Source organism: Polypterus senegalus, chromosome 6 (genome assembly GCF_016835505.1).
Source record: "Polypterus senegalus isolate Bchr_013 chromosome 6, ASM1683550v1, whole genome shotgun sequence".
Classification (NCBI taxonomy): Eukaryota; Metazoa; Chordata; class Cladistia; order Polypteriformes; family Polypteridae; genus Polypterus; species Polypterus senegalus.
In genome coordinates, this window is record NC_053159.1 from 140,598,517 (window position 1) to 140,611,762 (window position 13,246).

At 35.4% G+C, this 13,246-nt stretch overlaps 1 protein-coding gene across 2 annotated transcripts in view; it reads right to left on the reverse strand.

The window, feature by feature from the left end:
- Window positions 1–13,246, reverse strand: part of kif5c (kinesin family member 5C) — a 171,640-nt gene that overhangs the window by 73,503 nt on the left and 84,891 nt on the right. For both annotated transcript variants that reach the window (XM_039757346.1, XM_039757345.1), the window contains exons 4-10: window positions 8,395–8,499; window positions 7,985–8,033; window positions 7,491–7,546; window positions 6,165–6,252; window positions 5,290–5,414; window positions 3,403–3,507; window positions 1,704–1,852 (exon numbers count right to left, since the gene is read on the reverse strand). In XM_039757346.1, coding sequence (XP_039613280.1) covers window positions 1,704–1,852; window positions 3,403–3,507; window positions 5,290–5,414; window positions 6,165–6,252; window positions 7,491–7,546; window positions 7,985–8,033; window positions 8,395–8,499 — 677 coding nt within the window. The remainder of the gene's footprint in view (window positions 1–1,703; window positions 1,853–3,402; window positions 3,508–5,289; window positions 5,415–6,164; window positions 6,253–7,490; window positions 7,547–7,984; window positions 8,034–8,394; window positions 8,500–13,246) is intronic.

Here is a 13,246-nt window from a genome sequence, read left to right on the forward strand (position 1 = left end):
ACTGACCAAGATGCTTGTTGTGCATCTCAGGAAAATTAACTGGAGCAATAATAAATGAAAAGACAGAGAACAGATACCTCATTTGGGTGTGTCAGCAGATGGCTAACATGGTCAGAGATGGATGGTGTGCATCCTGCTGTAATAATATTCTGGATGGAGTTTTATGACGACGCAATGCAAGTATAAAAATTAAAATTAGCAAGCATTATTGTCTACTTCTGCTTTCATGTAGCTTTATACAAAGTACTACATCCAAGATTGGTTTATATTAAACTGCAAGAAGCAGGGACATCTGGCACCTTCAGCGAATGAAATGGAAAATTGAATTAAGAACAGATAAAAGATGATGTTATGGTGAGGAATCTCAAAGTGAGTTCAGAAGTGGATTCCCATAGGGGCTAATGCTGGGGACGCTACTCCTTTTGAATTCTATAAATGACTTTACTGATAACTCAATTTAATTTGCAAGTGTCATGAAAACAGGTACATTATGAAATGCCTTTAAAAATCACCAATATCCTTACAGACAGACTTGGACAAAATATGGAGGGTATGTAATAATTTAACTTGTATACAATTTTAAGTTCTGAATGTTAAGTAGGAATGTTACTCCTAATTACACATCAAGGGTAGGAAGTTTTAAAAGACATAGGAGTACACATCTCAACAGTGCAAATAGCAATTTAAAATATAGTAACCTGTGAGCAGACCAAATGAAGAGACCCGAGGCTTAAACCGTAAGGCATTATCCAGAAACTGTTTTGATCTCAATATTAACAAGAGGAGGATTGAAAGAGTTCAGTCTTTTTCATTTCAAGCAAATGGAGGGTGACAAGACAAAAATGTTTAAAATAATAAAAGGAGTAAGTAGAGTGAATGACAGCTGTTAATTTAAAATGAGTTCATCAACAAGATTACATAGGCAGAGATGAAAAATACTCTCATATATATCTGTGCACAACTCTTCATTTCGAGAACTATAGACATGAACATAGGAGTCCAGACCTCTGTAGGAAATTCAAATGTCAACTTGATATTTTTAAAACTTTAGATGATCACAAAATATCCAGCTATATTGAATGGCCTGCTCTCAAAGATGTATTTCTTTTAACGTATTGTCCTTTAGAACGCTATAGAAGTGAATATTAGCCTGTGGAGTCTTCCAATTCTAAATAAAAATATAAATCTCATTACTTTTCAATCAGCCCTCATAGAATAAAAGTGAAGCAACACAGTATCCAAAGGAAAGACAGAAGAAAAAAAAAGAACAGACCTACGACTGCACAAAGCAATCTAATTTAAGTGAAAGCCATCAGACAGAAAATGTACCATGAACTTTAAATTCACATTTCACATTGTTTAGTAGTGTGATATTTTCCTGTGCAAAGCCGTAGCATTTTAGTAATATGCTGACGATACTGTAATATAAACTGTACTTGTCTCATAACTACAAAGTCCAGCCATAGTAATCTACTCCAATCATTATGCACCATTATACTTGACTCCAATATCAATCCGATAACCATATTTTCATTTTGTAGAGCACGACTTGTGCTTCTGACCACATATCTGGAGATAAACGTTCTATGAAGTAGATTTGTCTCAATAGCGAGGACAGGTGTCGCAATTAAATATTCAGCATCAAGTATAGTCAGAAATACATTTCTATGTGGACCACATTTCTTAAGATAATGTTTATCTACCTTTGTCCAAACATTAGGGTTGATTTGGTTTCAGCTTCATTGAAAATCGAAGGAGAACAGCAAATAACAATTGTAGTTCTGCAGTTTCCCCCAAGAGAGTCTTGAAGAATGCGGGTCATCTTACTGTCTCTGTAAGGAACATGGGTTTTCTATAAAGAAAAAATACATATATATTATGAAGATTAGAAAATAGAAAAAATGTTTAAATATAGTACTCACTGAATTTAAAATAAACTGACATGGCACACAGACTAAAACAAATAGAATACAGCATTCTATTCTACAAAAACAGAGATTTTAAGTAAATTCACAAACCTTTCTGAAAACATGCTTCCACTTTGCTAATATAGGTTATTGAGTGTAGATTGATGGATGAAAATGGCAAATTTATCCATTTAAAATTAAAACTACATAACAATAAGGTGTGCATAAATTGCAGAAAGTTAAAGGATCTGCATGCTTTCTGAATACATTGCAAGTACAACAAAAATAGTGACACTCAATATCTACAGATATTTTTAAATATCTAGCAATATTCCATTAGCATTTGCACTTTAACAAATAACATGCTGCTCAATAAAGATAACAAATTTAATGTTGAGTGCACGTAAAACAGTATATAAATTAGATATACTGTACATTGATGCAGGAAGGATTAAGGAATAAGAGATCACTTTTCCAGTTGTCCACCACTCTGAGGCTCATCTAACTAGATAAGCATGTAAAGTGCCATTCAAACGAGCAAAGAATTTAATAAAATCCTACAAGAATATGATAGAAAAACCAATATGAATGCTTATTTAATTACAGAACCAGAAAAAGATAAATAATAAAAGAAAGGTTTGAAGATTCTTAGCCATTTCCATGGCATTGTTCTAAAAAAATAATCTGCTTCAACAGGAAGTTGCCAGCACTGTACACTGAACATACAGCAGCAGTATTTTATAAATTATCTACTGTACGTGACTATGGATTGACAAAATCTTTAAGAAATCTGATTTGGACATAATTGACAGACACCTTTGTCCTAAAGGGAAAAAAAAATTGTGCTTCTTTATATCAAAAGACCCTTCAGCCTCAAATCCAGTTGCCCTCCCACTGAGTGGGGCACCCAAGTCAAATTACTCGCTTGACAGAGCGAATTACAAGAGACTTTAGCGTAAGTACACAGAGTACTCGGAATAAAACTGCTCCATATCATTCTCCCAATGTACAATATTGACCTTAAGTCAATCAGTGCAATTTGTAATATTTTGTAAAGTACTTTTATTACTATTCGGTTTGTTATTATTTTCTCTCTTCTTGTCTTTTTAACTCTTATGCCTCACACTAAGAGTCGACTGCACCTTCAATTTCGTTGTTCCTTTGTAAAAGTGACAATGACAATAAATATCTATCTAAAGTATTTACAGTTAGTTTAGAAGAGGACGGCTATAGGCCTTATCCAGTGTTTCTTTATGCATGTAAAAAAAAATAAAAATAACTTGTCATGAATGGATTTTTTTTATTAATTGGCCTTTGAATTAACACAAATACTGCATTACATATGTAGGAAGTTACTGACAGAAACTTTGATCTAAATGTATGAAAGGTGAAGTTTTCACCCGCATAAAATGTTTCAGTGTAAACAGCAGTAAATATTATAAGGAAAAGCACACTGGGCACAGAGAAAAAGCAAGAAAATGTGAAGATGTCTTACAGTTCCTTCAGCCAGTGCAGAGATGACATTGCCCAAAGCAGAAAGGGATTTATTGATATTTTTAGCTTCATCCAGAACAGCTCCTTCCGCCCCGGTTTTGCTAACCTTAAGAAAAGTATGAATGACATGACTATGCTCAGATGTGACCAACATCTTTAACAGCAGCCAGTCTAACAGTAAAACACAATTCTGTTCTCATATTCAACAGAAGTTTAAAAAGAGTTCAGTAAAAATGCTAATAAAAAGTAGAAACTTACAGTATAAGTAAAGGAGGAACAATTTAAAAAAAAAAATCACTCATGAAACAAATTTTAGAAGAACAAATATTTTTTACATCTTTTCTGATCATGAAAAGTGGTATTCAAAATACTGTATGTACTTAATGAATTCCGTAACAAATCACCAAAACAGTAATTTTTTGTATTTAAAAGAAAAAAAACATTTGATACTGTAAAAGAATGCTCAGTGCAATACAGCAGAAATTATAAATGTATATATGCCCAGACACTCAGAGCGTGGTGTTCATATTTAATTTTGCCTAACCACAGCCATTTGAATGTCAAGTAAAAATTATTCTAACAATTAATGGAAATCATAGACTAATAAAAATACTTTTCTTCAACACTGTCATAGTAACAGTAACAGGATTTCATGAAATAATCATTCTTCCTGATACAATAGTTTTTAAGAAGCAATACACAAAACCTTCTCCCATAATGTTTAGTTAAAAATCAATAGTAAATCAATTTTGAAAATTTTTAAGTGGCCATAACATGCACTCTCACCAAGCAGGCACCAAAGATGTTTCCTCAGATTTTGCTATAGATCTCACAACTGACACAAGCGATTCATTTAACAAACTTGAGGTAAATACACCTTTAATGTATTCATTTGGAGAGGAGCGTGTTCATTTCAAGTTTATTGTCAGAGTACAATGAAATTCTTACTTGCAAGACTGACAAGCATGCAACATATCTCCACTTTATATTTTGATGGATTTGTAAAACATCTTGTGTTGGTGCTGCAATTGAAAGGTGAGACATAGCCGGAGAGACCTATTGTAAGTTTAATAAGAACACCGGCCTCTTGTCATGTACAGCTCTTTTTGATACTCTGTAGATGCTCAAAATGATGTTCTTTTTTTCTTCTCCCAGATACATTAATATTTTCCAACATCAGGGAGTTGTGTATGCCTCTCTAAGACTGAGTATGTTGTGGCTGCTTGATTCAGGCAACATTAAACAGTTATGGCAGCCTCACACTTCGAATGAAAAGGGAGAGACTCTACAGGCAACGAAAACCTCTCATTACAGGAGATCTCTGAACTTTGAGATGGCAGACAGGGTGAGTAGAGGTGAGGGAGAGGGGATTTGGTCAGTATTAGAGATGTAGCGAGACTGGCCTCCTGGACAGAGAAACCCTGCAGTTTTCTGCTATCATACCTTTTTGCTTCCTTTCTAATTTTTGTATTATACTAATCATGAAACATGTGGGGCATAAGCACAATAAAGAACATAATACCTGACATCTATACATTCTACGGTTCTAGACAGGACACAGAGATTTCTATGGATAGCTGTTGAGCTTAAACACTTCTCAGCTAAAATGGGATAACAATATAATGACAAACTGTCATCAACCAGAAATGAAAGTGAGTGATAACTGTAAAAAAAAAAAAAATGATTAAGTGCTTTAAGAAAATGTAACAAATGTAATCCTTAAGTTGGATCAGAAAACAAAAATAAGTGCAAATAGAAATTATTTATTTATTATTCCATTATCTAGTCTACTACTCATGATTACCTCAAAACTCTACACACATAATGCTCATTGTCTCATAATAAATCAGAAATGAGCAAACAATGGTAGACTCCGACTCATACATACCTTCTCACTACCAGCCAGGTCGACCAAATAGAGTTTGCCACTCAGCTTTTTTTCAGTCTCCACGTTTTCTTGTTTGATATTAATCAGAAAAATGCTGTGACTTCTGGAGCTGTGCTCATTCATGTCTAACTCAAGGCAAACATTACAATGCACTATTATTGCTGAATACTGATACATAAAAAGAACAGTGATAATTTTATCAATCCTATATTGCATTAATTTCATTAAAATACATTTCCATTTTAAAACAGAAAAGGGAGCGTAGTATGCCTAACGAAAGCATTTTTTCCAAACTTGCACACTCTCCGCTATCCTCCCTTAGCACAATGTCACTTCATTTTGTTTCTTCATCTTATTCATCATAAACACTTTTTTCTAGTATACTAATTATGTAACACTATTATAAGAATATAATCTTTTCAAATGCTGTATACAGCAGCTTTCCATAATTATAGTTCAGTGTGCTAAATTTTCATCACACAGTCGGTCAAGTGATAAACATGGTCAGGATTAAAAGAAGCAAAGAACAAACAGTTCACAGAATCACAAGTCAAATTACAGAACCAGTTTTTGAAATAGTAGTAGAACTCTTTATGGGAAACCACAATCGTTATTGTAGAGCTAAGAGGCACAAATTAATACAACAGTCATGATACTGAATACTTGATGACATTTTTTGGGGGAAGAGCACTGTTGTCTAATGGAACCTTAAACACTCCTAAAGACTTAGCAGAATCTAAATGAAAATGCCAGTTGGGTGCAGAATTACAGCCAGAAGAGCTCTACATATAATGGGACTAATGTTCTTGTCAGCTATATACACAGAATGGTACTTTTAAAATGCAAAAACACAATGAGATGTAAGACAGTCATACTTGTAACAGCAACATGGCGGTTTGCTTTGCCTTCGTCAATTACATCCAAAACTTCTTCAGGACTGGAAACAAATCTTTCAGTGCAACCCTACATGTTTTAAAAAAAAAAAAAGTAATTAATTATTATTTTTAAAACCAATTACTCCCAAACTAAAAGTAACACATTCAAAACATTACACCATTTTCCCATAATGAATTTACTTGAATAGAAAACAAACATGCCAATTGCATAAACAATGTGAATGTCTTACACCTACAGGAGATTTCAAAGGGTTACACAGTACAAGTCTCTACTGAAGCTTATTGCTGCCCCTCAAAACACTTATTTCCCAAAAGTACTGTGATATTTTACAAAGATATTACCTGCTGCATGCACATGCTCTGGTTGTCTAATGACAGTTAGTGAGTAAGAGATTATGCATGGAATCAAGTGACTGACTGAAATGAACTGAACTGACATTACAGGCATACATTTAATCCTGCATATGCTGAATTTAGGGTCGTGGCGAGACAGTGATTACTGTGGCAACACTGGGCACAAGGCAAGAAGAGAGCATGGTGAACAGCATGTCAGCCCTTTGCAGGATTCAATCACACAGTTAAACACAAAAGAGCATACTATGTGCAATCTGGTAACAGAAATGTGAGTATCTGTTTCATTTTAATCCAGTTATTTGCTCTAGATATTTTGAAACAGTATGATCTGGTATCGTAGCAGCCAGTGTTCATATTGGAATCTTTAGGGACTTGGGTTGGAGATGGAAAAAGGGGGGGGACCGATGTTATTTACTTCACAGCGCAAGAAGAACTAAATGTATTTTGTTAATTGAGAAGTGTTAGCAACAAGTTAAGTTAAGCACACACACAACAATACCAATCAGTCTAAAGGAATCCTAGCTCTTTTCTTACACTCTGTCTATACTAAAGAATTTATATTTAAACTAAATCTATACCTATAACATGTGTTCACTTCTAGTCACTTGATTGCAAGCCATGTACATGCTTAACCCCCTCCCTCAAAAGCTGTCACTAGACAACCAAGGCTGGCTGCCGCAAAAAAGATCTCCATGCAAAAATCACAATTATTTTTGAGTGGCGGCAATAGTGTTCCATAATTATGCAAGTGTTAAATAACAAAACACACACATATTAAAAGTAAAAAATCAAGTTAATTATAGCTGGTATTTACTCTTAAAGATCAAAGGTTGTTCACAAAAATTCTAAACACTTTTTTTAAAGGATATTTCATCAGTTAACCGTTATCAATAAAGTGGAAATTAAGGAAAAATAGGAACAATCACATTGGAAAAAGAAACAATCTCTCACCTTGACATATGGCACTCTATTCTTGTCTTCATGAACAGCAAGATTTGTTTTTGAGACTAAACAAAAAGATAACGTTATAACCATTTACTTTAAGATGGTAATGCAAAGTAAACTGTTTAACACTGTAAATGCTAAAATAAAGCTGCAAAAAACAGACAAATATATGCATCCAGACATCATATTAACTGAGGTTTTCAATGTAAGGCTTACATACAGAGAACCTAGTCAACTCCCAGTGGCATTAGGCACAAGGCAGGAACCAGCACTAGATGTGATGCCATTCCATCCCTGACCCAGTGTCGCACACACAACCACTCATTTACTTACCTTTTGGATAAAAGGAGGGAACCCAGAACATTAAGAGAAACCCAAACAGATACAACAAGAACTTGTAAAACAAAGTTAACAGGATGGGATTTGAAACAAGATTCTCAGAACCGTGAGGCTGACGACTTAGTAGTGATTCCACCCACAAAACCCAAATATTGACTTACCATCTAAGAGATCTCTAATTTTGTCCAAGTAGATCTCAAAGTATGAAACCTAATAGAAAAGACAGAACATGCTACATACTATAAATTTAAATTAGCACACAAATTCTTATTACCACAGTCCCTGAATAAAAGTGCAAGCTGTCTTTAAGGGTTTGAAAAATTTAAAAGAACTTTTTACACAAAAAATGTGCATTATCAATTGAGATTACAAATAAAACATGTACCACTGTGGTCAGGCTAATAAATAAATCATTTGCTAACATTCTTTATCTGTGTACAATATGAGCACTTTCTGTACGACTCATGATCACAATGCTCTAAATTGTCATAAGATTATCTTGGCCACTTTAATAAATGCTGGAAAACATGCTATGCTAGAAGCTTCATGTATGTTATCAGGAAACACCAACCTTGATGTGAAATTCCAGGTTCTCATCCATGGAATAAATGTGATCAAAGATGTCATGTGCAATTCTGGGAATAATTCCCATGAGCTGAGGATCGTGCAACTTACCCTAGAAAAGAGACAGAAGACAGTGCTATTTAGCAATAAAAACTTGTGTTGTTATGCCAACATTATGAGTATTGTTAATTATGTATCTTACACAAGAAAGCTGCTTTACAAAGTCATCATGGCATACTGTACATCTATAAGCAATCCAGCAATATAATTGGGCACATATGTTCAAATCAGTCTGTTTGAGAATCCAACTAACCCCAAGATATTTCACCATTGCATTTCCCTGATTAGTTTTTTTTTTCAAGAATTTTCTCACTCCTTGCTTTTATTTCTCTGAGATTTAAACAGTTTTAATTAAAATTGGGTCAACTAGTTATATAGGCACTTACTAGATGGCATAAGGCAGAGAAAATCTAAGACCCCTGCCCAAGCCTGCATTCTCTCAGTCCCAATTTTCAAAGTCTGGCCTTGCTTGTCGTGAGCAACCTTGTTTCATTTCTGGCCTGGAGGCAGTAAGGTATTGTCACACTTGGCAACATTTTTGACATCTTGGGGCTCTGAACTTTCCAAATCTTTAAGGCCTGATTCTCAATGCCATTCTTTCCTTTTTTGTTTTATCTTAGGTCTGCTCTTAAGTCTCACTGTGTTTCTGTGTCTTCTCCTTTGTTTTCTCATCCTTTGCTATCCTTTGTTCAGTCTCTGTTTCATAAAACAAAAAACAGGTCTCTCTGCATTATGGTATATACAGCCCTATGAAAAGCCATTCTTAAAACATTAGAAAAGTCTGGGTGAGAACAGGCCATTCAGCCCAATATACAGTAGCTCACCAGTAAAAACATGAACAAACCAGTTGGTTTTTCAAGCATAACACTCCCTCCTTCACTATTCGTTCCTGAGATACATTTTTTTTTAGGAAAATTACTTTATCATTTAGTAACTCCAATTACCAACATACTAAATTTTAATTTGTAAATCACTTTTATCTTCATGAATGCTCTTCTGTGAGTTTTTCAGCAGACTCCATTTGTTTCTCTAAATCCCCAGGTACCTTCCTACACATATTCTGGGAATTCCTTGAGGCTACGGGTTTCTGGTGTAATGTCTTAAAGATTCTCCTATCTATTCTTTCTTATAAAACCCCTTTCTCCACTCAAATGTTCTTTCTTTGGAACTTTTTCCTGCTGTCTTTCTTTCTCCTTTCCATCAAAGGCTATTTAGGCACAATTGCTGCTAAATGGGCCTTTGCTGCTGAATAACTCCCAGCTGACTTTCCTTTAATTTACAGAGGTCTCCTTTTTATAATCTTGTATTGTTTTAACCATCTTTGGCACAGACTGAAGGTGTGTCCAGCGCTAGTATTTTGAATTGGCATAGTCGTGTAGACCGGGATTGTAATCCACTTTCCACAAAGTTTTTTTTATTTTTCCTCAGATGTCATTCTGGCTTCCAATCAATGGCTAACTCTGTTCATGCAAGGTAAGTTCTTGATGGGAACTCATGGAGTGGTGGGCACTGTGAAGAGGCTGTTTCATTCTCCGGTTATATTTTACTGTTGTCTGTTTACATATTGTGGCAGATGGCAAGGGTCTTTGCCCGATTGGGATGCCTATATAATGCAAGGGCTGGGTTGGGTGTTGGAGAGAGTGCTCATGGCTTTATCTTCCTCGGGACACTAGATAGCAACCTCTCTGGGTTGCAGTGGTGCCTCAGACTTCCACAGGGCTCTATGGGAGTTGGAGTTTACCATAGCCCTGTTGGGTTCCATGAGCAACACCAAGGGATGGTTGCAGGAACAGCTGAACCCTTTGGTGCAGAACTTCTGCCACATGCGAAGTACTGCCGAAAAAAGATCACCAGACACCTGGAGCACTTCCAGGTGCTCTATAAAAGAAGCCAGCTGCCACTACTCTGGAAGCCAGAGTCGGGAGACATAGGACGACGCTTGCCAGGGGGAGTATAGGCAGAAAGAGGAAGAAAAGAGAAAGAAGGAAAGGGTGTTTTGGTGCTGTGTACTGTGCTTGGGAACTGTGCTGTATAGGTGGGAAACGGGGGAAGGTGTTTCCAACGGGAAAAAAAAATTAAAACGTGTGTGCTGAACTTGTGTCCTGCATCTGTCTGTGTCAGGTTTGGGCGGCAGGCCACTATTATATATATATACATACATATATATGAATATGAAAAAAGGGACAGATACTAGTAAAGGTCCAGAAAGTTTCAATTCATCAACAAAATTCAGTGCTTACAATAAATAAATAAAATTCCTATATTCCCTCATGATGACCTTGACTGTTTCCATCACAAACCGTATAGCTTCATAAATATAAATTCTGTCCATCTTCTTCCTTTATTTATAAGGAATAGATGCAAGTTTTAGATGGCATGGCATTCTACTGCTGAAACGTTTGACTTAACATCCTAAGCTATCCTAAACATAATGTGCTTTAGAACATAGTCAGGTGGAAACAAGATGGAAAAACATGAAAAAAAGAATAACTAAAGTGTAGAGGGGCATCTTTCCAGTACTGGAGGGCCATGGTGGCTGCAGTTATTATCCAAATAATTTCTTAATTTGGAAAAAAAATGTGGGAATGAAAAATTTTAATTGAGTATTTCTTCTCCTTGTTCCTGTTATTGTTGAAAAATAAACAAAACAATGTTTTGCGGAAGGGAGATGGTTAGAAACCTTCGGTTTTCTTTTTTTTTTCTTTTGTTGAAATATTTTAATATTATACTGTACTAATGTGGCAACCCAAATTTCTAAAGAATACACATCTCAAATTGATTTTTTTTTTTTTTTACCAAAGTTCACAAATATCCTGTGGCTTCTTAGTCTGTAAAACTCTGGATCCTCACTCACTTTTCAAATCACTTCCTTTCTTGTAAGATAAAATAAGTTTTCATCTCTCACTTGATTTACAGAAGCTATTCAACCATTTGAAAAGCATTCCTCTGCCAGTAAAAGGCACTTTATTCAATTAGTTTCAATTTCTTTAACATGGAAATAAGGATGCAGATCAGGCATGACAAACAAATGTGTTGGTGGCACCATCTGTGCTCAAACTGTTATACTGTACATTAGCAAGGTGTTCATCTCCACATTCATGTTTTACCATGTATATGTACCAGTTTATCTTAACAGAATTTGCCGCGGCAGAAGGGAAGTTGTAAACAGGACTCGCCTTCTGAAAAAGACTCTTCTGCATTAATGTGAGCAATCTTGGCTCATTTGAACACACCCCTTATAAAGCAGGGAGTTTTCAAAATCTCTGTGCAACAAAATATTTCATAAAAGCACCTTAACAAAAGTATACATGCCTGTGTGTCTGTCTGTATGTCTGACCAGTTGCTAGGTCTCTGTGGTTCTAACAGATGGCACATCACAAGCATTAACACTGCTATTATGAATCCCATACCAAATGGCATATAACAGAGATATAAACATAGCATGGTGCACTTCAAAAGTTACCAAAGAGGTCTACGTAGGTGATTCAGATTTCAACCCATCTTAGATGGGGAGCACAGCTAGTATTTTATACAACCTATCAACAAATATTTTATATAACCTATATGAGAGCCCATTAGAGTTCTTCTTCCTAAAGACAGGATGAAAAAAGTCATTGCATTTTCACATATATCCTTGGTAAAGATGCATAATATTCTGGCAGAAAATGATCACTACAGAGTGTGATTCCAAATGATGAAGAGTCCATTCATCCACATAAGAATCCTAGTTTATCCAGTCAGGATACTTCATGGAGCTAGAATGTTATTATTAATATACAGTCTAATGATAACAGATTAATTGGTCTAGTAATAAATACAATAAAATAGAAACTATCCAAGATAGGTCCTGAAACATAGAATTGGCGGTTTTCTAATTGTTCACATCTGGCTTTTCTGCAGTTCACAAAACAGGTAAAATAGACCAACACTATACCAACCTTTCTGTATACTTCATCAGCTAAATGGTTGAATATCTTTCTCACTGTTCAGACTATTGATGCAACAAAAGCTCAGAAAGCAAAAAGAAATCCGTAAAAGTGGCTCCTATCTTGTTTGTATAGGAAACGCATGTCATTTTTGCAAAATTAACATCTGCATCATATTGATGTTTAAAAGATAAACAGGTAGCAGTCAGGTAGCAGTCTTTGATTTTGAAGCTGCAGGTGGAGATATTGACAAGCATCTAAATGACAGGAGGAAAAGGTGGCCAGGATGGAGATAAGGTGTTTGAAGGAAACTGAGCATGGAGTGTTTTTGGAGTACTGGTGATGATGGGTAAGTATGCCATGCACACCAAATGGTTGACAGGGACAATGAATTGTATAGGTAAGTCCTCTGGACATTAGGTGTTATGTTAAGTTCCGTACTTGTGGCACTTTGTTTTTCCATTGCATAAATATTTCTTTATGATATTTAAAAAAAAACAAAACACCTTACTTGTCATTCCGGTTCAGGGGATGCCTCAAGATTGCTCCCTACAGCACACAGGCTTATCATTACATTTGGTGCTGGTGGAAGGTATTTTTAAGCAATAAGCCATATTATACCATACATCTGTTTAAAACAGCAAGAAGCGAAAGGAACCAATCATCATATTTCCTTGTCAGTTGTAGGAAAAAGCATTTGCTGTGTCAGTTTCCATTGGAGTTTGTTTGCTTTGGAGTGTGGTAATATATAGCTCACACCTGGGGTTTCATTTATGAAACTTTGCAAAAAACAGGAAAACGTACACCATAAAAAAGAAAAAACAAAAACCAGATTTACAAAATCTGGCAAACACACATTTCTATGAAATGTAC